A 27,518-nucleotide genomic window follows, 5' to 3' on the forward strand; every position below is an offset into this window, starting at 1 on the left:
ATGTAATTCTACCATAATATTTTGAACGAAATAATTGTAATGTATATTGAAGATACGCGCGAGAGGAAAAAATATCAACTAGTGATTCATATCCGCTTAAAAACTCCTGAGATATCTAGAAACGTACTGTTTTCATCAAAAAGTTGTGTAGTTTTTACGTTAAATTAGAATATAATGCGTGAACGATGTATTTTCTCCGACTTCACGCACGTTTTTCTTCACTGCTCGGCTCTTAGACGTTGCAGTACGATGATATACATATAGCCTATGTTATTTAGAAAGATCTAATCGGTAAAAGATTTTTTTAAATTGGTTCAGTACTCAACTCAGTTTCTGAGATTAAAATCCGAACAATGGAACGAACTTTACTTCTTTATATTATATAGTGTAGATTAGAGAATAATATGGATTGTTTTCTTATTCCGAAATGTTGATATTACGGCGAGAAAGTCTCGGCATCTATTGAATATTTATACGTAGTAAATCTATTTCCAACAATAAGAAAGAAAGGTTCGAGTAAAAAAATTCGAGTAAATCGAGCAACACGACAATCAATTTATAAGATTAATCGATCTTTATGAATTACGAAATACTTGCGATCGCCGCACATCACGTTCTTCCTTCCGCGTGTCGTTTCGCGAGTAATGCTACGAACGATCGTCGCGATTCTCTTTTTAACGACGCACTAATGAACGCTATTCGAATAATTATTCGAGAATTATTGGGTAGCATATAAATTCGCTCGTATTATTGAAAAACAATCCGACATATTCTCAGCAAATTCTTCACCATGTTACCGTTATTTAATCGCTCTTGTACGAAAATGCACGACGTTAACTGCAGTCGCGAGACGAGAAACGTCTTTTACGAGAAACACGTCGTCCGCGAACCATCCCTCCCGGCGTGCTTCTGATTCTTTTATTCGGTCCGCCCGACAGCGAACCCCGCAGCCGTTTATTGCCGCGTTTTAACGTCATAGGTGACGCGAGAGGTTCCAGGATGTCTGGCGCGCCAGGAGTTTGGAGAAGAGGATTTTGTCCCCCGGTCTCACCCGCTCCTTCACCAGTCTTGAAACTAGCACCGGTCGGTCGTGTTGTCAGGGTGGCACCGAGACCTGTCCCATTACCATCTTGATTTTCGCTATGCCAACGCCGTAATACGAGGCTGGCTATGGCGGCACGTATAGAATATTTTATGGAAATGCACGTTCCGAAACATTCTCCGCGGCATTCCTTATTCACAGCTGCTCGAATTGCACGGCGCATGTATGTGTATTATGTACCTATCTAGCGTTCACGTCGACCGCAATCCCACCGCGATTGTGTGTGCCGTTGTGGTCTGGAGTGCGTTATGTTCGCATGGTTCGTTTGCAATGGATGGCTGTCAACGCGACTGAAAAAAGAAGTGATCGGTGGTCATTTCGCGCGGATTAAACAGAGTGGAAAGTGGATATTGTTTAGGACCGACGCGTGAAATTGTCGAGCTATCGAGCGTGCGCTTTAATGTTTTTAATGCAGAACAAAATATACGTGTTGTTGGATGAAGACTGAGTCAGTTCTGTCGAATATTAATGAAATTTTTTCTGCTAATTCGCTCTCGCAATTTTTCTTAATTTTAGTACATATATTATAACTTTTTATATATAAAAGTTTATAATTACATAAGTAAGAATCGCAAAAAAATTATTGGTAATTTTCTGGACTTTATCTTAACCCACAACATATGTTTTAAGCTAATCTGATCTTAATCTAAAACAATCTGATCCTAACCTGGTTAGTGTTAGGGACGGCTTATCCGACCCCTAATCTAAACTGCAAAGTAAAATTTCGCAGGGGATGAACAGTTTAGAACAGTTTTCCTGTTTGCAGGAAAATTCATTACGCAATTCATTTCTTTAATATTTATTTTTAATTTAAATTAAAAAATAGTTCTGGATTTTATAAAAATCTTGGCGTAATATGATTATTAAATAATAAGTTTAATTATTTTTCTAGATTTCTTATTTTTCCAATTTTGTATATCCACTTTGTGAAAGTCGCAAAGAAAACAAGATTGAGGATAAAGTTTACTTCAGACACTTGGATATGTCCGAAAATATTAAATTTAAAGTTCGATTTGTAAGGAGGGAACAGTGAATCTAATCTCCGGTTGTCTGACACTTTTGTATACACTACCATTCATCATCGATCAAGTAACTCGTAAATGAAGATCGATAAGTATAACCCATACGAAACAAAGGAAGTTTTTCTCCAAAACACTGATAAAGTTTCCGGACTTTTGGAATCACCAGAAACTTTTTCTCCATATAAACCGATAACATAGTACTTGGCAAAAGCCGGACCGACCTGTCTGCCGTTGGCACGGTTAAACGTTGCTCAGAACTTTCGGCTCAAAATTAAATAAACTAGAACACAAAGATTGTGTTAAATGCTGCCTGAGATTCACAGTTTATGTATCGCGTTATGAATTCCACGCATGAATGCCAAAAAGTTAAACTCGCTACATTTTACAGTACGGCTTTAGATACTTTGCCAAATCTCAGAAATGTTATAATATATATGTTAGAGAGCAGGAAAAATAATAAACGCAATTTTAATAATGTGAAGAAACAGAGAAGACGCGAGAGAGTTTATGAAAAATTATTTAAATAAAGATATGTAATTATATACGTAAATTTTATAAGACCAATGTTATATATAACTCTTATGATCGAAAAGCAATCATTATTTATGTATTAGCGTATAATGCAATACGTGAGATTTTAATAAGAAAATATTCCTCATCCACAACGTTGAAATGTTTGCGAGGTAAGCAGGGAAAAAATGAAAATTTCTCTGTTCAGAGGTGCTCTTCTTTCTAATAAAACGAAAGTACTTTACCGCATAATTTTTTGCCCATCTTGCTGATTTATAGTCTCGGAACGACTATATTGCTCGGGACGATCTTCCTCCAGGCCACTACATACATAAATGAAGCCCGGTTATACCCATTACTCACAAACCTTTCATCGCCGATCGACTTTTATCTTCTTTAATTTTACAATTGAGATAATAATAAAGAAAAGTTGAACAATTATATACGTATTACATAAAGGAAATATCATATATTTATATATCTACTAGATATATGATTTCGCATTGAGTGATGTTCATTCCGGCAAATTTTTTACACAATCAAATAAAAAAAGGAACAACAATTTTATAATTTTACAGTATTTTATATATCATAAATCTTGAATTATGTGTATTAGTTCTCTTTCACTTAGCCATTAGTATGTTATTTATTTGCATCTCTAAACACATCTCTTCCAGATACGAACAATAGTTGCAAACGCAATCGACACAATTCAGAACTAATATACCAAAAAGATCTTTGATACGCGATCGGGGTTTCGTTACTCGATGGCGAGTGAGTGGTGTCGCTCGAGGTGATTTCGTGCACTTCCTCTATTTACTGCAGGTGTATGCGCTTTTCTACGACGGTACTGGCACACACATACATACATTTACTCGTACACACATAGTACACGTGCATGAATGCGATAAATCGCCGACACTCGTTCGTCAGCCGTGTGTGAAACTCTGCTCGGATTGCTCGTCGAGTAGATTCGTCACGAATGCAAGCGCCCACAGCGATGCACACGAAGTGCATCGCGCGGTGCTGGTTGCACTCGTATTTTACAAAGTTCACCGGTGCTTCGTCTACGTCATTTTTTTCTCGGGATTTCGGCGCGCCGGAAGAGTGGGAAACGTCTCTTTGCGAAATGAGTTCTTGATACGACCGAGCGGTCGGTAGATTTAGACGACCCTGCGATTTCTAAGGGCGAGGAAAGGAAGATTCGGCCCTGTGGTTATCGACTTCTTATTATGAGGTATGGCGCGGCATATGTGGCTATTAAAGGTTCAATTTTTCTATTAAGATAATGAGATTTGAATGCAATATCTCGTTCACGATAAATCATTCTGCTAATGGAGAACATCGTGTGAATAATTGATCAGCGAATTAATCGCGAATATATAACTTGATAACGTTAACACGCATTTTCAGCGAATTAATACTCGATTTCGTGTAAAAGGATTTAATCATGCATGCATATATGGTAGCACGTAACATTACTTATCGATATTCTCGTAGATTGAAGAATAACGTATAGTAGAATTTGCATAATTTTTTGAAATGTTATACGATTGAGCTGCCGAATACATTGCGTTGAAAATTCTTTAAATCAAAATTATTATTTAGAAATATGGTTAGTTATATACTAGACTAAACATATATATATACTATATACGTTCAAAGGCGTTTAATTGTCAAGTTTATTGAAAAGCAGTCGTTACCGCAATCGTCCGGTTTGTTTTCTAACACACAGCCAATATGCGAGACCGCATCTCCTAGCACGCTCGCGAAGTCGCACCATTCGACTTCTGTCATTTTAAGCCGGGTCGGGCCGACGTTACTGAACTGAGAGAAACAAGATCGCTACTTATCTGCGATCTATCCATTCTGTGGATCAGCTTGTGCGGATCCAAAAGTCGATGGTAGTCGGCGTTTGTGTGTGCCAGTGATTGCCGGGATATGCTCCATCTCCCACTGTCCTCGTCGCGTCGGTGAGAAGATCCATTCAGCTACCCCTGCCACGAGTTTCTGCCTCCATCCTCTTAACGGCGACCATCAATGTACCTTAGTCGCTTTTGTACGGCCCATTCCACAAGCTCGTTGTTATCTTAGCGGTGATAAGCCCCGCGCAGGAGAACAGACGATGACGACGAGTATTTTTTCGCTCAAGCAAATCTATTTTAAATTCTCTTCCTATCCTTGCGTTCCACGCATTCCATAAACGATGCGAAGATATTTCTCGCCCCATGCTTCGTAGCATATTAATTTTCTATAAATCTTAGCACACTCGCGTTTCACACGCCTGCTTTCACATAATACCGCCCGTCACATCTTTATTATGCTCCCGCAGAGACAACACGCAGCGATCGAATTGCGGTATCAGAATCTCATTTCGCGATGAGACGATGCTATCGTTGTTTCACTTTTCTCCCCTTGCGGCAATATTATGCGAAAGAAAAAGAGGCGACGCAATATTTTCACTTGGTGCGAAATATTAATGAAATCGATTCATTTCATGGATTGCATCGATATGGATAAACAAGTATACCCATCTTTGTCTATAAAAATGATTAAAAAGATATCTTTAAAAATAAACTAAATAATTAAAAATAAATATAAATACATATAAAAAAATAAAATAAAATATTGTTTAAGTGACATTATTTTATCTTCTGTCACTATAATATATTGTATATAGAAGCTTTCTCTTTCTCTCTCTCTCTTAAATCGTGTCTCAAATATATTTATAAAAATAATTCTTATACTTTACACATTATATATAAATATAAATTATATATACGTATATGTATATGTAATCATATTTCCAAGCAAACTAATTATAAAAGATAAATAGATTATCTATTAATACCTTATTATTCCTTAATCCATCTTTATTCATCTGTTCTAATTACAATAGTAAGCTTTTCTTTTTTATTCTTTTTACATCAATTAAGCATGGCTATCAATTATAGAAAATAAAGGAAGCTATTACTTTTGTATTTCAGGATTTTGATGAAATAGCTACTCACAATGACCAGTATGAAGCTTTTTCGCGTCATTCTGGCGCTCTTAGGGAGCACGCATGTCCTGTGTGCACAACCGTCGGCGTCTCCAACTGTGAAAACTGGTGAGAACTTTCGACCAACTTTCTTGACAATGTAGTTGATTATTATTACGCTGCGTACATTCATTCATCATAATTTAGAGATATTTCCTGTTGTCGCGATTGGAAATATCATTAGCTCTTTGCCACGTACTGATTCAATGAATATGCCTATTTATGCTTTCATTAGCGATAATTTTTTTTAACGAGCTATTATGCGGAAACAAATTATTATTGTGCTGGAAATAATGTCGTTACAAAACTAACCACATATGATACTGTATCGGAAATTAAATCTTTTTCATCGGATTGTTGTATGTAACGTTCGTATATTTCCTCGCTATTTTATGTGATTATTAATGAATCAAAGTCGTGCAATGTTACGCGCCCCGGCCTTTATCAATTAAAGTTGCTGCATTCAACATCCATGGAATTAATAAACAATTTAACAGGCTGCAATTGTAATCTTGTGATATTTTCAAGGTTTTTTTACGCTATATATAAATAATAATCGTACGAAACAATAATTTATACGTCAAATACATAACTATTCTATCGTAGCGCAAAAATATGGATTTTTACAATGTTTATTAATAATGTATAAATTAAAAAAAATATTTCTCTTTAAAAAGAAACATGATATAAAAGATACAAAAGATGTAATGCAAAGTATGTTACGTACAATACTTGAACTTGTTATTCGTTATCGTATCTCAAATCGAGATGCTTTATGAAGCATAATGTACAAAGCAGAAATCTCATAAATCATCTTAATTCTTTTATGAAGATATTAAAATATTTTTCTCTCATTAGTTTTTTTGTATCATTTTCAATAATTATCGTAAAAAGGAATAATCAGGCAAATAAAACAAGTATATATTATAATAATGTTTCAGTAAACATATACAATGCTTAACTCTGGATATCTCGTAATTATGAAATCGGCAAATAGCGGTGAATGAAATATTCGCGAAAGCAGCGAATAGACGAATCAAACGACGAGTGAATGAACCTATCCAAAAAAGCGAAGAGTAACGCGTATGCATTATTCTGAAAGATGGGACGTACATCTAGTTGCCGCGATTTTTCTCATTGACACGTTAGATTACTTTTCTGATCGACATGGCACAGAGAAAACGAAAGAGAGGGGGAGAAGGAGAGAGAGAAAGAGAGAGGGGGGGGGGGAGAGAAAGAGAGGAAATTACAATATTCGTGAGAATTAAAGGATTAATTAAAATACTGTGCAATACTATAAATATAGTTAGATTCCCTTTTTCTATTTTAATTTTAGTTACATCTGTTTTAATTAGATACGCTTAATTAAATGCAATTAATGGAGAAAATTAGAATATGTTGAATAATATTTTTTTAATTTAAATCACGAAACTCTAGTTTTCATAGATTATATCTATTATTATGCTGTTTCAATTATATATATATATATATATATATAATAAAAATAATAATAATAATAATGAGAAAGCAACTTTTCTCCCATTTTAATCTAGACAGCTTTCTCAACTATATTTTCAATTTATTGCCTTAATTATTCGATACAATTTACGCAAAACGCTATTTGTAATTGCATGCGCCTAATTGGAATGTCGAAATGCGGAACGATATAGATGATTTAACCTTTCATTAAATTTAATGTTTTTCATTAAATTTTATATGTTTATGAAATTAAACTAAAAGTGATCGATTCGCAGATAACTTTCATAGAATTTAATTCGACTATCGAATCCGCAATACGATGCTCTCATATTTTTCTAGATAGGCTGGGAAACGAGAATCTGTGTGCTTTTAAGCGTAATTTTCATTCATTACTGACGAAACCGTTAATTTCGTATTGAAAACGGTGTATATTCGTTGTATGTGCGTATATGTATGCACGCGCGTGCATTTAATTTAAAACCACGTTTTTATCTCGAGGATTTCATACAGTTGCGTCATACAATATTATTCCCTGTTATATTCTTTAATTATATATGTGCTCTGGTTGATAAGCGGAGCATTTGTGTTCCTCGATTTCTATCATGTATGCTTCAATTTGTGCTCGCAAACTGTGCATAATTCGATTGATTCATTACCACGCGAATCTCGTACTTTATTTTCCCGAGCGACGTGTCCGTGTCAATTTCAATGTGAATGTGACTTTGCTGTAGAGTTCTTTTTTTTTTCATATTGCGTGAGAGTTTAATGAAACGATCGATTCTCATTTGCCGTCTCCCAGCGGAGCAATTTTTGAGAAGAAGCTGGCCTAGATTTCTCCCGAACTGTTGTTTCGTGTAACTTAGTAACTATATGGATCGAAGATCTCTAACATTATCCTGCTAATATATTACAATATCCTAGAATTTATGCTTTTATCGATTTGAATACTGCTGCTAATATATTTTATAAATTTGATGACTAACAACGCTACTACGAAGAAATTAAAAATTAAAAACGAAATTTTATGAGACCATAAATTTTGCAAATCGCATTATTAGCAGAATGAATGTTTTAAAGCAATAATAATAATAGCAGAATGAATGTTTTAAAGCAATAATAGTAATAGCGAAATGAATGTTTTAAAGAAATATCTAATGAAAAATAAATTATTTTAAATTAAACATAATGCAGTTTTGAATAACGAAAGAGTTTAGAGTTACAAAAACCAATTTGTAGCAAAATTTATGGAAATAAATTATTATTTCTATTTTTAATTAATGTGAATTTAATTGCAAGATAAAAAATGACAGTGATATTGATAGCGGCATGACTTTCGCTGAAATCGTTAGCTCCTAGCAAAAGATTTATCTTGAAATATTAGATATGTCTTAATGACACTTCGGTATATAAGTTTGTCACAGTGTGCATAAATTTCGCGTAATTATGAGACTATTTGCGATAATTACGTTGCGTCGTGACCGACACGACTTAAAAGGTCTTTTGGAGTAATTAATTCTTGCCGGGGTGAAGGGCGTGGTAGGTGATAAATACAGCGTCTGCAGTTCACTAATCAACAGGCACACAGGAACGCTAAGGCTTCAGATATTGTTCTCGAAGAAATTGAAGGGAATCGTGATGAGGATCGGTAGATCACACACGCTACATTACTGGATTTGCAGAGACATGGCAATATTGTTATACGCTACCGGCGCGTCAATATTCTGTTTCGCAATGTAAAAGTTTTTCCGATCCAGTAACATTCGGTTATATACCATCCTTCGTAGACTATTAATTAAAACAGTGAGTCTCTCTCTCTCTCTCTCTCTCTCGCCGCTATCGATTAACGCATCGTCGGTCGATTGAATTTTTTTTTTATGGCTTCTCTGTTATCGCTTGGGCAAACGATACTTTGCCAATATTTTTTATTCCGCAGAATATTAATGATATTTGCACATTGAACCCGCGACACAGATATAGTCCATCGTGACAATATGTCATTTTAGAAAGATAATATTTGATATTTAAATGGATAATATCAATAATTAAATAGATAATCGTTATTAATATAATTTAATTATAATTTTTTAACAATATTTAAAGATAATTTTTTTAGCGTTTATATTTACACGAAAAACAGTTTTATGTTATATATTAGAATTTTTATATTGATTAGATTTGGATATAAAGAATTTTGAAGTGATAATCGTCATTTTACGTCTTCTTTGATCGGTATGTATATATATATATATATTAAACTATTGATGCGATGACAAGTTGGAATATTGCGCGAATGTTTCTTTCTCTTGTCGAGCGATCCGCGCGCGTATTTTTATTTTTCTCGAGATTATACATGATGGTGTATATAATGCAGGTCGGCTCAGTCTGACCTCGATATCCATTGCGGCGGGGTGTACGTACAATCCGCGGCCGACACCTCCACCAATCTCGAGACGCGATAAAAACTAAGATTGCTATGCAATGTAATCAGCGACGTACCCGGTGTTCTTTCAGATTAAAAAAACACAGTCCGGGATTACCGGCCGAAACTATTGTTTTGCCAAGAGCAAACTTCGCGACCGAGATTGTGCCCTCGGTTGCCGGTTGCAAAAACGTTCGGCGACGTTTGAAAATTGAGATCGACTGAGGAAAATCTGTGGCTCTAGACTTTCTGTCGCATGCACTTCAACCGTATCTTCACGCTTGCATGCGCATATGCGGGCCACGTATTCTTTTGAGTATCAAAAATCCGACGTATGCCGAAAACGGAATCTTCCTCTGCTCTTTGTATATGTGCATTGTGTCAGGACAAAAGATCTTAAATAAAATTGAGAGAATGAAATCAAATAAACTCATTAGATATAATATGTAAAAATTTATATAGATTTGTATATTTCTATTGTTTAGTATTCATTATGAATAGGACTTTTAAAATAATATAATATTTGTTATAAATATTTTATTTTACACAGAGAGATCGGTGTTACAGTTTTAATTTTTTTTAAACCATCTGCATTAAATATAATTATTAGCTTTATTAGATACAATTATCTTATTGTTTGATGTGAATGTGTTGTACATTTTAACAAATATGAGCAGGAAATGGATTAAAATGCTTTGCACGGAAAAATTCATTTATATGCATTGTAAGGGGCGTTGCGTTTAAAGGTAACTGATATCAAATACATCACAGTGGATGTATGCAAAAACCAAAATATATATCTACGACCGTGTAAATGCGTACATCTCCTAACACTGTATGATTAAAAAACAATAAAGTCATTATATTGTAATTGCAAAAGTACGCAATAATATGATGATTTGAGCAAATCTGGATTTTATTCGCGCCGCTCATGATCCTGATATAAATTTTTTAATAAATAAGTATACACAAGCATTCTACATAAAAATTAAAGATGGCATGCATATAAAACAAGTTATGTAACATGCTAAAAACTTAAATAAACTTATAAAGCAAATAAAATAAAAAACTTGCTAATCTAAAAATACGTTTGTGTAAGTACATATTAGACAATGTTATTATAAGGAAGTAACAGAGCATCTTTTAATAAAAGTAAATTTTTTATTAAATTAATTTATTCTTTTTTAATTTTTCGTTTATATATAAAATGAAATAAAGATAAAATTGTTTATATATTATTTTTTTAATAATATTTATTCGGAAACTTTACACAATTTAAATCTTTCCTTTATTAGTGTGATTAAATTACGCTTTTTATATTTATTTTATATTTTTACTATTTGTTTAAAATCTTGTGATAATGATATTTTTAATATAATTGCATTGTCGAATAAAAGTATCTTGTTGCAAATTTGATACGGCAGACCATAGATTCGCGTAAAATTAATGGTTATTTTATTCATACCATTTCTCGTTTAGAGATTCCTTTAGTTTTATGGTGCATTTTATATTCGGATTGTCTAGGACAGACGTTCGCCATTAATCATCGTGCCATGCGAGAACTATCGGGACTTCGATTTGAATCGGTGATAGAGGCGCGATCGCATTTCCTATTCATCTATCGCCACACTGCTTTCAAATCGAGGAAGCTGAGCCGGTTTAACGAGGGATTGCTCTTACGAACCATGTTAGATGTAATCTGTAACGACATTATAGCGATTTAGGCAAAGCGGACTTAGTAAACTTTGAGGGAACCTTCATCTCGCATATTTTATATTTCGCATTTTACGTTATTGTATCAGTTCTTGATACACGAAACTATTCTGCTAACTTTGTTGCTCGAAGTGGGGCTCAGAAATTGTCTAAATTTAAGCGATACCAAGATAATTACCCGGATACAAATTAGAACGAAGAGCTGTTCATAATTTAATGAGAATTTTGCGTACACGGGAAAAATTAGATGAGGAAGTTTGATGATGCGGAATGTGTGCGGGAAAGGCAGAATCAACTCAATGGCCAGATCGAGAGGTTGGGCAGGCAAGCTACAGGCTAATGCATAAACAATGCGCCGTTTATCCGCGTTGGAGATGCAACCCCAATGAATAATAAACTACCCTACGTGGATAGATAGAACCCGGTCTGCTACGGAGAACAGTGAATGTGGATGGAGGATTATCGACGAGAAAGTACAACCATCGTCCGTGCACGGTCGGTCAGGCGAGGTGTGAATATTATAGCCTCCGGGATTCTTTAAGGGATTTAAGGCCAAGTCGTTACGAGATATATACGAATAGTACGATAAATGTCTTTTATTCATTCAGTTCAATAAAGATTTAAGATTTTCTCCTTTAGCTTGTTCGTTAAATATTTAGGTTAAGGAAATATTTCAACATAATATTTAAAGAATTATTTTGTTTAAAGTTATTAAAATGTTACGATATGAGGGGAGAAGAAACAATCGATAATGATCGGCAATTTTTTCTGATTGCGATATTGTTCTAATACTATTTTAACAAATTTGGTACGTGGCATTGGATATATAAATAAGAGAAAATAATGTATTTTTTACTTATGTGACATTAAGTTAAATGGAAAAAAAAAACTACTGTATTTTTATTAGTCTATAATAAAATATTAATTTAATTTACAATAATTAATAACAACATATACCATATGCATACGCGCGTTGCTTACAATTATATTTAGCAAGTTTTGTATGTAATAAATATAAAAATAAATTAAATTTTCAAGTTAGTCTTTTATAATTCGAAATCAATGTTAAAATGAAACCAGATTCACAATTGCGCGTTTCTTCGTTCATCCGACGAGCCTTACGAGAAATCGATATGTCGAACGAATTTGAAGATAAACTTATTCCCCCTTCATTCAAATCTCGGTATCGGTTTATCCGTATTTGTTTATGGGACAGATGGATCTACTGCAATCCCGATTTATATCCGTCTCGGCATAATACTTCATCCATTGTCACGCTTCTCCAATAAGAGATCGTCATGATATAATACTCTTTCAGTTATGTAATATTACAGATAATTCCATGAAATATTGAGTTTATATAACGTGGCCGCAAGCGAACGAGTTAGTTTATATTCCATTCTTTTATTTAATGTGTTCCGGATGTATTGTATCATTATTTTTATTCGCGATGTTGTTTTGATCCAACTCTAGATGCGCGCGTCAATAGAAATAATTCAGCATTGCGAATAAACGTCGCCGCGAGACATTCCTGGAAAAGCCTCTCATTTCCCGCGTCTTACGGAAGGTATTTGTGAACATGTATGGAACTTTAATCCCGCAAAATTGCTTCGTATCCATGTCAGCGACAAGTTTAATATCATAATTGAGTATGACGGCGGAGTGGGCAATAGAGTGCGCAATGAAAGAAGTTTCATGGAAAGTTGGCTCCTTCGTAAATTGCGCTCGCATACTAAAATGTTATAAACTATTAAAACTATTGAATTTAACTAGACATTCGTTAGGATAAGATTACGGATTATCCTTGTCTTGTCTCTCTCTCTCTCTCTCTCTCTCTCTCTCTCTCTCTCTCTTTTTCTCGGTAAAGAATAATGGCAAATGCACGAATCCCTCTTTCGCAGAGACAATTTATCTCGTGAGCCAGAAGTATATACGATGAATATAAATTCTGCCTACTGTATCCAATACTTTGCGTTAATCCTCGGAATATCTTTTACAATATTATGTAATCTTGTATTTGAGCTCTTTTAGGATTTCTCTACAAATTTCATTAACGCAACGAAGGCTACGAGCATTATAATTTTAGATGAAAGCGCTAGTTTAGCAAAACCTGTTGTTTACAAATTAGAGCGAAGCAAGTTGTTTTAGTTGGAGATATTTCTTCTGGGCTGTCTATTATATCATACATGAGTGCGCGTGTGGTAAACGATGGTTGACCAGAATTATTCAGAGAATAAGCGAGTTTTCACGCGATAAAGTGATAATCACCTGTTTCGCATAACTATCTTCTCTCTCTCTCTCTCTCTCTCTCTCTCTCTCTCTCTCTCTCCTATTTCTACTTTTTTGTTCCTCTCTGGCGATAGCACTCTCAACTTAATCGCAACTGTACTGATGGAGCGTGCATTAGGTGTGCATCCGATGCACGTACACTGGCTACGCCCGCGGTTGCGACGAAAACGCCAACGTTAAACGAGATAACAAAGTGCAAAATGAAATTAAGCGTATATGATTTCGCTGTCTTCCTATTCATAACGCTATAACTGCTCGTTTCTCGATGCGAATTGAAATTATCATATTCTTATTTTACGAATTAACGCATGAAACAAATTTTATAATTCATGAAAATGATTTTAAAATTTGTGTTAAATTCTGATGTATAAATACAAGAATATTATATCAGATGTGTGAGATAATGTTGTTATTTTTTTGCGCGTTAAAAATAATACACACGCAATGAAGAATTGTGAAAAATAAAGAAGATCGGAAATGGTCGACAATTAGGCCGCACGGGAGAGCGCGGACGAAGTCGAGAGCGCTTGTGATCAGGAGCAAAGAGAAATTAATGATTTCGCAGGCGGACGCGCGTACAAGAGAGAGGGAGAGACCGGGGAAATGGAAGGTTTTCCTTTAACGCGATAAAATGTGATCCTCGCTTTATCAAGTTAAGGTAATCCACTTATTTTCAACCGGTAGCGAGGGAGTGAGGAAAGGAGGATGGGGAGGGTTGAGTAGGATCGTCGCATGGAAGTATGCGACGAGATTATGCAGCTGCAACAAAGCCCGCGGCGGGAAATACTGTCTTTTAAATTAATTATTTCGGAGAACGCTTGCATCTCGTGCCGCTCGATCCGATAGTGAAATCGAGTTGTTTGCGCTCCTCTCGCGCGCGCGTAATGCATCCCCCTTCTCCATTACCGCGCGCTCACCTCCTATATCACCCTCTGCCATTGGACCAGTTCCAATCGCGAATTGAACCGTTCGTAACTGTTGAACGTGAATTATGGCGGTTTATTTATTTTAGCCCTGTACCCTGCGCGTCAGCTTCCACTTCCGTTCACGCGCGTAACCATCGGTCCCATATATCCGCGTTCTCAAAATCAACATTCGATTTGTTCAAGTCACGAAACGGTAATGACTTTTCCCGATTATAAATAATTCGATCAAAGAGGTGCAGTTGCGTGTAACTGTAAACGAAGATTGTATAAGAGATATATAGACTTATGCATTTATTAAAATAAGCAATTATAAAAATCTTGCATCTCTCATTTTTTAATTTGGCATATTTTATAGACAAAACTTAAATTTATCGATGACTTTCTAGTTTCTGGCCTCTCTTATCACTATCTCTTAATATTACACTTTGTTTGCTTTGATGTGTGATAACACTCAATTAATACGCAATATTATTAATTAGATAACTTTTTTTATTTATTAACTTTCTAGGAAAAGATATGTCTTTGATCTTCTTATCATTAATAATTTTTAAATATCTAAACGTAATATATATATATATATACAATATATACGGTATCTAAATTGTGAATTTTCTTTATAGCGGAGCAGAGAGAAATCCTTTTAATATGAAATCGTAGCACAAGTCAGATTCGCGATCTTCATTACTATGCGGTGGCTATTATTTCGTATCAGAGCATCGCTGGTCCGCGACGCAAAGTTTCCGACATTGTCTGAGTAGTTTATGAATACTGCGACGGGGTGAGATGATTGCGAGGGAAGACTGTTGGCTTGAGGACGAGTGGTTGCCGGGAGAGGCGTTTATCAACCCTCTGTCGCCGACACACGCGCATATACGCGCCGATACACATGCAGTCCGCTTCATATTCTCGCGACGCTCTTCCTCTCGCACCCTTTCGTCCCTCTTCCGTCATTGCTCTCGGGCGCATTCGCGCGCGCGTTTAACCTACCCAGGCCTTATAATTCAAACGTTGGGGACCCCTTTGACTGGTACGCGCATACCAGATATTACTTTTACACACGTGATACTGCATCAGTTTCTGGAGACAAAGGCAGCGAATGTATGACGGCGAGAATGGGACCATCATGTGTGGGTTGGTCGACGAAGTTCGCGCTTCAATTTTGCCGGAACCAGCGAGTAATTTTCCGCTTCTTCCTTTCCCTCTTTTTTGTTAATCTCCCGGTTGGCTAGCTCCAGTGGGCTCTCTATTGTGAATACGTTTAAATGTGATGAATCGCTATATCGGCTTTATCAAGTCCATGCTCCGCTTCGTATGCTGTTTTGATATATTCAAGGTTTTATTATCTAATTCAATACTTCTCTAATTTTTTTATTTAGTTACTTTATTTTACTACTGCAAATTTGAATTTTAACATTGTTAAGCAACGTCTCATACATTGCATTTATTTATTTAATTAGATACAAATTAATGACAATTTAATATAGATGTTTGATAAAATAAAAAGTCGCTTTAATATATAGTAAATATAATATTAAAATTTTTAAATAATAGTTTAAAAAATTATTTTACAATATTAAAAAATATTTTTAAATTAATTCAATATAACATTTTAATTTCTCGATTATATTTCTTAAATTATAAATATTTAATTACTAGTTTTAAATATATATATTATAGTGATTTAAAAATATAAAAATGATTTAAGACTTTACTATATATATTTATTTAAATTATTTTCTACGGATTAAGATAAATATGATTATACAAATTGTAGTATTTGTTTTATTAATTAACGTTTCATCAGTAATTCACTTAGTCGATATAATATCACTTTTATCGCGCAATGAATAGGTTCTTCATTGGAGTATTCTAGTCTCGGGATACTATGGCCAAGAGAGTACTATATATAGATTGTATTCAAGATGTGAAATATGAGCGGAAAGGGATGTTTTCCTATCTCAGCCCGATATCACGATTGAACACTTTGAGTAATGATATTGATATATTAGCTTATTTGATACTGAAATTGCCCATTACCTTCTACGTTGAACAATATGTCGATCATCATGATGCTGTTATCGATGTTTCTAGAAAACTACTTGCTATCTTATCGATTATCGTGGGTAGTATTTGTCAAAATTGTCAATAAAAGTCCGCAGCTTGACGCTCTTGAAACATCAGGATTTAGCTCTGAGTTATTTCATTTCTTGACAAATGCAAATCTCGATAGAAAAATCTTACAACTAAAGAGCAGAGAATAGCATTAATCGTTCGATAATCATTTTAACATCAATAAGAAAAAGAATACTTTGCGAGCGAAATAACACAAATCGCGAAATATATTTTTAAAGTATAAACATTTAAATCATTTGAATTGAGTAAGAATTTAAAATCGCTTTTCTGCGAGGAATGCTGGGAAGAAAACGAAACATTCGGCTCGAAGAACATGCAACGAAACAGACTTTTCCAGATATTCCATTTTACCGAGTTATGAGTGCGCGGTTGGAGAGAGTCGAAAGAAGAGAAAATTGCGTTACGGACAGTACGAAGAGTCGTTTTATTCCGAGCCATCTTCTATCCTTGACTCATACGTTGCCGTTATATTTCAGTTTGGTGAACTTCTATCGTGTATGTACGTTTGATTTCATTCGCTCTGGCTTTGTCTCTAAGACTGGTTTCTTTGACCTACGTCTCAATGTCGCTATGAAAAATTACACAATGCTCTTGTACAAGATGCCTCCGTTATACGGTATCTTATGACATTAATGGTGCATGAAAACGAATGCAGGAAAGCAAAAAATGCCGCGACTACTTGCGAAAGATTGTTTTGAAATCTCTCGATTTTTTTATTGAGATTTTATTCTACGCCCTGAGTGAAAGTTTTTGCATATAATTTGCTAAAATGTGAATATCAGAAATTGAGTAAATCGATACGATCGACATTTTTTAAATAGATATATGTTTTATTCTATATTATATTCACTGTTAACATAAAAAAAAAATTATATTTCTTTAAAAAAAAAAAAATATGTATAAATAATAACGGATCATAAAGTAAAGATTAATTAGTAAAAATATGATAGAATTAAATAAAAATAAATTTATCTTACGAGGCAAGCAAGGGGTAAGCGAACGAAAGATATAAGCTCAGATTAATAGAGATCGATTTTAGTATCGGAGATAAATCGCGGTAATTAATATCGCCATTTGTTCCACGTCATGTGCACGTTTACGCGCATACACATACATATATACATGTATACATACATGCATATATAAATATATATATATGGCCGAGAGAGCCAGTGCGAACATAGACAACGCGCGCGTATGTACGCGCTAGGAGATAGGCACACGTTCGAATCCAATTAAAAGGCGAAATATCTCCGATTTCCCCAAGATATTAATTAGCTTTCGCGGTTCATCGGGCCGCTCTCCAAGTCCTTGGAATCGGCGCATTTCACACGCAGCCACGCAATTTCGATGAGCGTTATGATTGCTCGCGTTATGGCTCGTTGGGATTAAATTGTCGTATTCGAGAATTTGTATGGTTCATTGACGCGTGCGCTATTTGTAACGAGCACGATGTAAATCCAGCATATGCGAATGATTTTGAAAGTGGAAGTCGATATAACATATGAATAAATTTGGGACATTATCTCGTATTGTACTCGTAAATTAAAAAAAAAAAAAAAAAAAAAAAAATGCATTTGTATATATCCATGATTATCTTAATATATTCTGAAAATTTCTATAAATAATAAAATAAAATGGATTATTAAAAATGGGAAGGTTCTTTAGATTTGCGATACTGATCTAATCAATACGCGCTAATCGATAAATACTTATAGCATGATTACATTTGATCTGGCTCTTAATTGAATCTGCTATTATGTTGTAATCGAATAATCTGCCGGTATATCACTGTTCTTGTGAAATCAAAATCAACATCTCTCGATGCGTAATCCCTATTGTTGCGTTGAAACGTCGAACAGTACAATTTGCAAATGCCAATTATCTGTTAATAGCATAAATGATCAAATATGATGAGAGATCTCAAACCTCACACAATTCATTCTTTATTTATCTATCTCTTATCTTTGATTCTACATTGCATCGTATTACTTTTGATGAATAAATACGATAAATTATCGTTTCAGTAACGAAAAATCTATTTTGTGATATAAAAATATTTTAGATATTTTAGGGATATTTTTCAATTTTATACTTTTTTATAGCATGTAAAAAGATAGGTATGTGAAATATATTTTGCAATAATTTATTAATATTTATTTATAATTATCTCGCTTCGGCTTATCTATCGGTCAGATGCTAATTAATACAGTTATAATTTACGTATTAATGAGATGGTAATTTTGTAGCACGTATAAGTGATATGACAAAAAATATTGAAAATATTTCATAAGATTTATATTTGATAAACAATTTATTAAGTTTATCAACTCTCTCTCTCTCCTAAATTCTGATAAAACTGTGCTACATTTACGCTATGCCAATAATATATAACTCTTGCGAAATTCGCACAATTTACGTACATAAAATATAATGATTTTATGCTGTTTATTTCATGAAATACTATATAAGTATTTGGAATCATTGTTCAACCATAACAAAGGTAAATTATTTGGCAGCATGCTTAATGTATTCAATGAATTGGAATTACTTGGGGCAATAGGGATGCGAGGATCATTTAGCTATATCTAAAATCTACGAGAATTATACATGGAGCCTCATTAAAATATTCATATAAATCGAACAGTTATAAATTGAATATTTTAAATAACTGAATTTATTTAAAATATCAATAAGCAAGCTTTGTGTATTATTAACATTACAATATTTTGAAAGAAATTTTAAATTAATTAATTTAATTAATTAATAATAATACTTCTTTTTGGTTGCTTGCTTTTTCTTTTGTCAAACAAAATTTTATCGTTTACACTTTAAATAGAAACAAAAATTAGGCTAGATAATTATAAAAGCAAGAGAAATAGAAAAATTTATGCTGTTTTAAAATATAGAAAATATATTTTGTAAAGTTGTGTATTGAGATTATGGGATTAAAAATGTCTAGAAAAATCTTTAAAGAAGAAAGAGAAAAAGAGATAGATATAGACACATGTAAGAAGCTATAATAAGTCCATTGAGGATAATAAAATGTAGAAACCGTCATGTTTTTTTTTAACATGACCTCTAATTAAAGTAATTTATGTTAATCTAAATCAACGAGGACACACATTATATAGTCTTTCATTTTGAAAAAGAAATCGTAAAAGAAATTATTTTGTAACTCCATACAGCAAAGTAGAGAGTAAAAGTTAACTAAGTTATAAAAGAAGTTCTCTTATGTGTAATGTGGAATATGAAGATTTCTGTTGATAAATAACAAAAATTATATTTAGTACATCTTTATTTTATAAATAAGTTTGCAATTATAGAGATTGTTTCAAGATAATTGTCTTTCGACTTTCACACACACACATATGATATTTTTATTTAGCTATCTATAATTTTTGCTTCGTAATAAAAATATACAATCTTATGAAATTAACAATAATATTTTTATTTTGTTATTTATAAAGAAACTTAAAATATAGTTATTATATGTAATACATATATACTCTGCTAATTTATTACGTTTGCCTGCTATTATTATTTATTCTTTTGCAATTATAATTTCAATACATAAAGTTCAAAAATATGGCTACTTTTATGAAATAACTCCTGACTAGTATGAAAAAAATACTTCTTTATTATTTACTACTTTATTATTTTAAACTATGATATTATTTCACGATTTTCGTTGCTTTCAAATTTTTTAGGTAGGATATAATTTAATTAAAATTTTTTCTTGTTTCTATTCTTTGTTATTAACTAAATTATTAATTTATATATTATTTTTGCATTGATAATTGTTGAATAATTATTTGTACTGTTTATTTATATAGCTTTTTTGCTAACATTAATTTTAATATGTTAATAATTATAAGAAGACAAGTATATGCACTTAAACATATTTTGTAACTTCTAATAAATCGATATAGTGTAAAATTTATGACATTTTTTTATTAAAATAATGAATTAAAAAATAAGAGATAATTTAGAATTAACATTTTAGATTATCCGCAATTGATTTCAATATTCTCGCGAAAAGTGCAATTATTTTCTATGTCTATCATTCGTAATAGAATTCTCTTCTTGTGTTCTTTAACATAATATATTAAATACATCACATATCTAATAAACCCCATTCGTCATATATAGGTATTCTCTTCATCATAATTTTTTGATAAATTTCATTCTTATAACCCGGATTCATATAGCCATCTTTGCTCATAATCTCATCAAAATCTTTTGCTTCATTCTTATCGACCATTATTAATGGTAATATCGTGAATGATGATATCATTCCGTAGGCAGCTTTTCGCCTTAAGGTAGCCTTCAGTTCTTCCAAAGTAGGAGGCTGCGTTTCGCAATTCAATTGTTTCATAATCGCCGACAGAGTATTCATGTACTCGTTAAACAAAATATGTCTGTTATTGTCAATGACATCCGGCGAAGGGCTTGTGCTGAGGAAATAGAGGAGATCGAGCGCCGGTGACGCGTAGACGCATAGTTGAAAGTCCACCTGCAATATCAAACAAACTCTTTCGATCGATTGATCTATAAAATGCCGGGCAATTGAATTGGAAATGAAATCCGTGTATGGGGAAAGAAGTGAGATTCCTGTTTAGGAAGTCGCGGCGGTCGAGAGTTTGCGCGAATGACACGGGCAGACAGACGGCTGATGTACCTGAATTCGATCGAACTGAATTATTGCATTATTCATAACATGCTGTATTTTGAAGTATCGCGTATTGTCATCAGCTCTTTATCTTGATCGGTAAAGTATCACGGTCGACATCACGGCTTATATACGCGAATAATTGAAATATACATTAATGTGTATTGATGCTCTTCAGAGAATTATTCGTTTCATATCTAATAAAATTTTATTTAAATTTATATCGCTATTTATATATATTTTCATAAAAAGTTAAAATTATAGGTAAAATTAGGAAAAGTAAAACAATGAATAATAACGCGCAGTTACGGAATATATAAATAGATTTGAAATTTTATGTACTTGCTCTATATATTATAGCTTATATATTAAATTTAACGAAATTATAATAGCAGTTTCAAGCAGTTTCAATGTTAAGAAATACATTTTTACAGCATATATCTAAATATAAATTTAATTTCATTAATTATATAATTTACGCAATCCTAAAATTTAATTGCATTATAAAAAGAATTATAATAAATAATACATATAATCAGTATCTTTATATTTAAAGGAAGTATGTAATCTTTTATGACATATGATACTTACAAAAATATGATCAATAGGTTTGCCATCATTGTCATATTTGAACATCATATTGTTCACCCAGCAATCACCGTGATTGATAACGTTGAACTCATCCTCGGAAAACTTGCATGTCTCTATTCCTATTTGATATATTTTGTCGGCCAATTTAGCAACTTTATCCGCGTACCTAGTATAAAAAAAGTCATATAAATATGAAATTAACATTCGATATACATCTTAAGCAGCGCAGTTTATATTTATATATGTCAACTTCATTAATGTGTTTGATTTGCTTAATATTTTCTCGCTTTAAACATTATTTTAATATATTATTTTTAATATATTATGTTTAATATATTATAAAATATTATCTTAGACAACAAATGCTATTGTTTGCGTGCAAATTTTACTTTTTCATGCCTGGCCAGTTTGCTATTTCCTTTGCTAGTTGCGTAGTACCCAGAAGAAAAAATCCTCTCATTTCTGGCGGGTGTTCGCTGTTAAACATTCCTCTTACATACATTTGTTTTTGGTTTGGTTCCTAAATAGCAAACATCTTTTTAAAAAATTTTGACGATTATCTACATTTATGACCATAAAATAAAACCAGTAAATTTTTATGATTACAATATTAATGGTATGCGATTGATGAATTTAGAATTTATCTTTTTTAGGAATTTTTTAGGAAGAGAAACGAGTAATCTTTTAATGTAAAACATCTTATTCGCTTAATTTTAAATTAAAATATTTTTTCAAAGAGATAAAAAAAGTTTCATAATTTATTTATTTACACATATGTCTAATACAATATGTTAAGAAAGCTTTATTTTTAATTGTTTATGATTTGAAAAAATTATTTTAATGCATGATATATTGATTAAAGATATATCAACTTTTTTGATTGATTACAAAAATTTGTAACGAGGAGTTCGATTTATCTACACCACATTATCTACATTAAATCCTGAATAAAATAAGGCGATAATAAAGTAAACAGATACATTTGTATACAGTGTTAAATCTTGTTTAATGTTAATTAACAAATATTTCTTAAGTATACAATTAAATGAAATATATTAAATATGCATGATTCTAAAAGTATAGTTTTATTGTATGAATTATATCTTGATAAATTCATAACAATTTATTAAAAATAAATTAATGAATTAATATTTATTGGAGTACAATAATGTTTATTATAAAAAGTTTTAAATTATTCTCGATTACTGTACGCATTTATCAGAATATAGCAAAAGAAATCTTATAGCAGTCGTAGAATTATGCGATGCAATAAAAGTGATGTGACTTTCCATATATCGGTTGCATCGCTTCATATCACTTGCAGAAATGCTATTAATATGAATTTTATATGAAAGTAAAATTTTAATTGACATAATGAAACGTTATGATTAATTCGTAGTGATTTACCTTCTCGCATAGGGCTATAGAGGTTGCATGAAATCTGGCTAATCCCTGTATCGCTAATATACAATGACTTAGATCAAGACCAGTTTGACGACATGCCATGCGATATCCGAGAGGTGCGAGATCTTCCATCACTAAAAGAGTTGGATTATCGCTTTGCACGTACATGCCTTTCCCGCTCAAACGATACTTGGGCTCTAGCAACTTATTCATTTTATTCAAAGTGTCTGTCATCATCGATATCTCCGTATTAAAAACACGCGATTGCATAATCTAAAAGAGATTTCTTCAAAATCAAATAGAGTAAATAGAGAATTTTTATATATTTAATATATTTATATTAAATTAAATTAATTTTATATTTAATTTAAAAATATATATAAACATGTATAAATTAAACAAACTTACAATATCCTTACGAACGCCTTCTATCGTAGGCGCAATTTTGACGATGACAGATTTTTTTTCCGTGATTTTACGGCCTCTTTGGTCACGTGAATATTCGACATTAACCCTGATCATGTCACTGGTATAGTTGTCACCCTTGTTCGTGGCTGGTTTCGAGAATATATCGATCACTTGGATCGAATTGTCGTTTTCCGACTTTCGCAGGGCCTTCTCCATGAAGTACAGATTCAACCATGTTGGTGTCTCTAGGGCCATTTCTGAAATTGAAATTGGAATTAGAGAATTTCCCCGACAAATCATTCCCGGCGAGTTCTTCTCGCCGTGTCACGAAACGCGAAAACGCGATTCTTTACGATAACTTATTGTTCGCGGCAAGATTTATCACGTTTCCTTTCTTTCCAGCCAACTAGCTCCCTTCCCTCGCTTTCTTTCCCTCTCATTCCAGCCTCTAGTCTCCTTCGCCATCCCTTCATCGTCGTTTTTCGCCCGCTTTACCGACGTTTCTTTCTTCCGTGTCCGTCGATATTCAAGACGGACATTCCCCTGCGTTTCAAATCGCTGTTTCAATTAAGAGCGTAATGGGACGCTGCTTTTCCCTTTTTCTTTTTGGCGAACGTACGTACCGCGTCGAGATCTCGTCGAACGTGATCGAGTTGCGGTATTTGTGAGAAATTTACGACGCGTCTGGCGCACCGCGATCGCGTACGTATTTGTGGCCAAACGACGTTGGCCATATTTTACCTTGATGAGTTTTTCTCAGGTATGTTTTTCGCGATTATTTCAGGATCAAATTCGTCTAGCATTAAAGATGCTTGATAGTTGAGCTTATGTAAGGGATTCATTTATATAACTTTAGTGATACATAAATAATTTCTTATAAACTTAGAATAGAAACTACATTAATAATATAAATATATATCTATTGCACAAATTAAGTTTTAAAAATAAATAATAGAATTTTATTCCTCGAAGGTATTCTAGTTTAGATCACGAAAAAATGGTCAGTATTTAAGAACTTTTTTGCGAAGAATGATTAGAAAAAAATTATTATTGTAATACTTTACATATTTATTTATATTTAAGGCATTTTTATATATGAATATATGCGTAAAAAAAATTTTAAGTGTTTCTGTTTTCTATGTGGTTTTAAACAGGACACTTTAAAAATAGCTGCTTGACATGACTTTAATAAATCTACTTGTTTAAAATAAAAAAATCAAGAAAATTATGATCAATTATTCGTTTATCGTCTAAACTCAATATATAAAAAAAATATTTTGCAGTATGTAATATATAAAATAAAAAAAAAAAGTATATAAATTTTTTTTAATGGCACAATAAGGAGTATTGATCAATTTTTTACTGAACATTGTGACTTTGACACTTGTAAAGACAAATGGTCAATTTAAAGATACTGCAATAGTTTTAGTTTGTGCGTATGTGTTATCATAAATAGACATGTGTTTTATATACGCAAGAAAGTTAGTCAATCGGTTCAATATTTTTTAAGAAATTATATTGATTTAAAAAACATAATTTCGTGATAATTTTGTGTTTAAAATTTTGAAATATAATACACAAAATGGAAATTTTTATAAGATTAATTTATGATTCTTACTTTTAAACACATACGTTATGCAATAAATTCTTCTCCAATTTAAAATTTTTTTCTATTCTCTAATATATCTCGTTTCATTTAATTACTTGCAGTTTTGTTAAACAATACAAGCCTTCTTTGATATATTTGACCTTCTCTCTTCAGATCGATGCACACGTAGATAAATGAAAATTTTTGCTTGTGGTTTAATTATTACACTCAATTTTTGTTTTGTCTTTGTTTATTGAAACGTTTAGTGTTCAACTTCTAAATTAGTTTTATCTATTTAAAAAGATATTCGAGTTTTTATACGCGTGTACTTCGCTCAGCGGTCGAGGTTAAACTAAACGGCTGTACCACTTTCTCTTTCAAAATAAGCAATTTCAAAATAGATTGTCATATGGCAATATAAGCTTACTGAGTTAGGAAACGATCGAAAATAAAAATAATCCACGTACGATACCTAGTTTTGAGCGCACCGAATTTTAGCCTGCGTAACATAATCTATAAATATGTATAGATTTATTATGTTTTATGGATTTCAGAAATTTCTTAGATATTTATCAGAAACTTTTTAACATCTTAAACATTAAAAAAAATGCGTAAAGAGAAATTTTTAGATTAAAATATTTATTAATTTTAAGTAAATTTAATTTTAACTATAACTTAATCTTAAATAAATTGTACTTGCAGGGAGATATTTATATATACATATATGATTGACAATTATAAAATAAATTATAAACATATATATATTTAATACCTGATGTGTGTTATGAAAATAAAAGAAACTTATTACGATGTGAATAAAATTTTTTATCTCTTATTTAAGCTAATATTTTGAGGTAATAAAATTACACATTAAGTGTAATATATAATTATTTATGCTAACATAATTATTTACTTCATACTGTGTATATATTAAAACGTAATTTTGTTTAGCATGATAGTGCACATAATGTAATAAAAGATTTTATTTTAGCATTTATGAATAATAATTTTCTATATCTATTTAAATGTGAGAAATTTGCGCGAATAAATATTAAATACATTCTCTTAAATCAAATTAGAAGTACATTAGTTTTGAAGAGCGCAAGAATTTTCATTATAATGACAAATTTAAATTTTAATATTTTTAAAATTTTTATATTTCCTGAGTTTTTTCAGAATTTAAAAAATAAAAGAGATTGAGATAACTTGTATATACCTGATATATTTATATTATTAAATTTTAAGATTAAGAAATGAAGAGAATCATTTACCTGACTGTAGATTTGTCCGTAAAATCCACAAGTGTCTCGTAAAAACGTACAGCTGTGCGGTACGTAATTTTTACAACTTAAACTCTTTCTTGCAAGAACGCGATTCGCACAGATTACTCGGCGTTAGCTGAGCTTGAGATTCTCTGTTGATACATTTATGTAACAAAACTTGTTCTCAAATTACGTCATTTATATTGGATATATCACAGAATATACGAAGTATTTTATAGAATGAATACGTATGCGTGTATGTGTACCATATATTGATAGTTAGATTGACGATATTGATATAAATCACTGATCGAAATTGGACATATTTTTAGTGTGATTTCAAATATTAAACACAGTCAGAATAAAGAAATTAAGAAAACAAAGAGATAATAAACATAACCGATCTACTTTTACATTGTAATATTTTAACAGATTTGTTATTTTCTTTTTTCTTTATATTTAACATTTGTGTGACAGCTGCTTAATAAAATATTTCTAATCCGATGTGCATGTAACATTGTTTTTAAATTTTTGCTCATAGAATATACTATAGCACAGTTTGATTATTTCATTCTGAGACATCCTATATTTATAGTGATTTTTATTGTTAAAATGTTTTACACGCGTATAATTACGTCACTGTATAAACTTGATCCATCCTTTTCGAAGCACAATAATTATTCGAAAGTTAACCATAGTTGTATAATTTTGTGTCGTAATTTTAATTGACAAGCTAATAAACTACGATTATGCCTCTTCGATTGATCAATGATAGAGAGTGAACAAAATAACTGTTAATACACTTACTTATAAGTTGTTCGTCTCAATTTATTTCACTTAATGCTCACAATGCACTCGTCGCTTCGAAGACCAAACGCGAAATGATATACACTGAATAGAAGTGACAGGTTTTATACTGACAACAGTGCAATCTCTCTGCTATATTCTCGCAAGAAATTA

At 32.3% G+C, this 27,518-nt stretch overlaps 2 protein-coding genes across 7 annotated transcripts in view; one reads left to right on the forward strand and one right to left on the reverse strand.

The window, feature by feature from the left end:
- The window catches only part of LOC138932377 (protein amalgam), a 207,709-nt gene that overhangs the window by 11,028 nt on the left and 169,163 nt on the right, over positions 1–27,518 (forward strand). For all 5 annotated transcript variants that reach the window (XR_011446765.1, XM_070294135.1, XM_070294136.1 and 2 more), the window contains exon 3: positions 5,622–5,743. Coding sequence is in view for 4 of the 5 variants with exons in the window: in XM_070294135.1 (XP_070150236.1) it covers positions 5,647–5,743 (97 nt within the window). In the remaining variant the exon portion in view is untranslated. The remainder of the gene's footprint in view (positions 1–5,621; positions 5,744–27,518) is intronic.
- Positions 20,126–27,476, reverse strand: LOC138932309 (uncharacterized). 2 transcript variants are annotated; one of them, XM_070293993.1, is made up of 7 exons: positions 27,366–27,474; positions 26,568–26,710; positions 23,709–23,965; positions 23,304–23,573; positions 22,286–22,416; positions 21,897–22,062; positions 20,126–21,149 (listed from the first exon to the last, which is right to left on the reverse strand). In XM_070293993.1, exons 3-7 carry the CDS (start codon positions 23,961–23,963, stop codon positions 20,751–20,753), a joined length of 1,221 nt encoding a protein of 406 aa, XP_070150094.1. In that variant the 5' UTR covers positions 23,964–23,965; positions 26,568–26,710; positions 27,366–27,474; the 3' UTR covers positions 20,126–20,750. The 2 variants fall into 2 exon arrangements, with proteins under 2 accessions (XP_070150094.1, XP_070150093.1); XM_070293992.1 differs by lacking the exon at positions 26,568–26,710 and having other exon boundaries at positions 20,130–21,149; positions 27,366–27,476.

Source organism: Polyergus mexicanus, unplaced genomic scaffold (assembly GCF_030449975.1).
Source record: "Polyergus mexicanus isolate NDT 795.1 unplaced genomic scaffold, iyPolMexi1.0 SCAF_4, whole genome shotgun sequence".
NCBI lineage: Eukaryota > Metazoa > Arthropoda > Insecta > Hymenoptera > Formicidae > Polyergus > Polyergus mexicanus.

Excerpts from the sequence above, each read along its gene's own strand:
- LOC138932309 (XM_070293993.1), bottom strand. The coding sequence starts at position 23,963 with ATGGCCCTAGAGACACCAACATGGTTGAATCTGTACTTCATGGAGAAG. Across the intron at positions 22,417-23,303 it reads CTATAGCCCTATGCGAGAAG|GAACCAAACCAAAAACAAAT; the intron begins GTAAATCACTAC and ends TTTGCTATTTAG. Across the intron at positions 22,063-22,285 it reads AACTGGCCAGGCATGAAAAA|GTACGCGGATAAAGTTGCTA; the intron begins GTAAAATTTGCA and ends TTTTTATACTAG.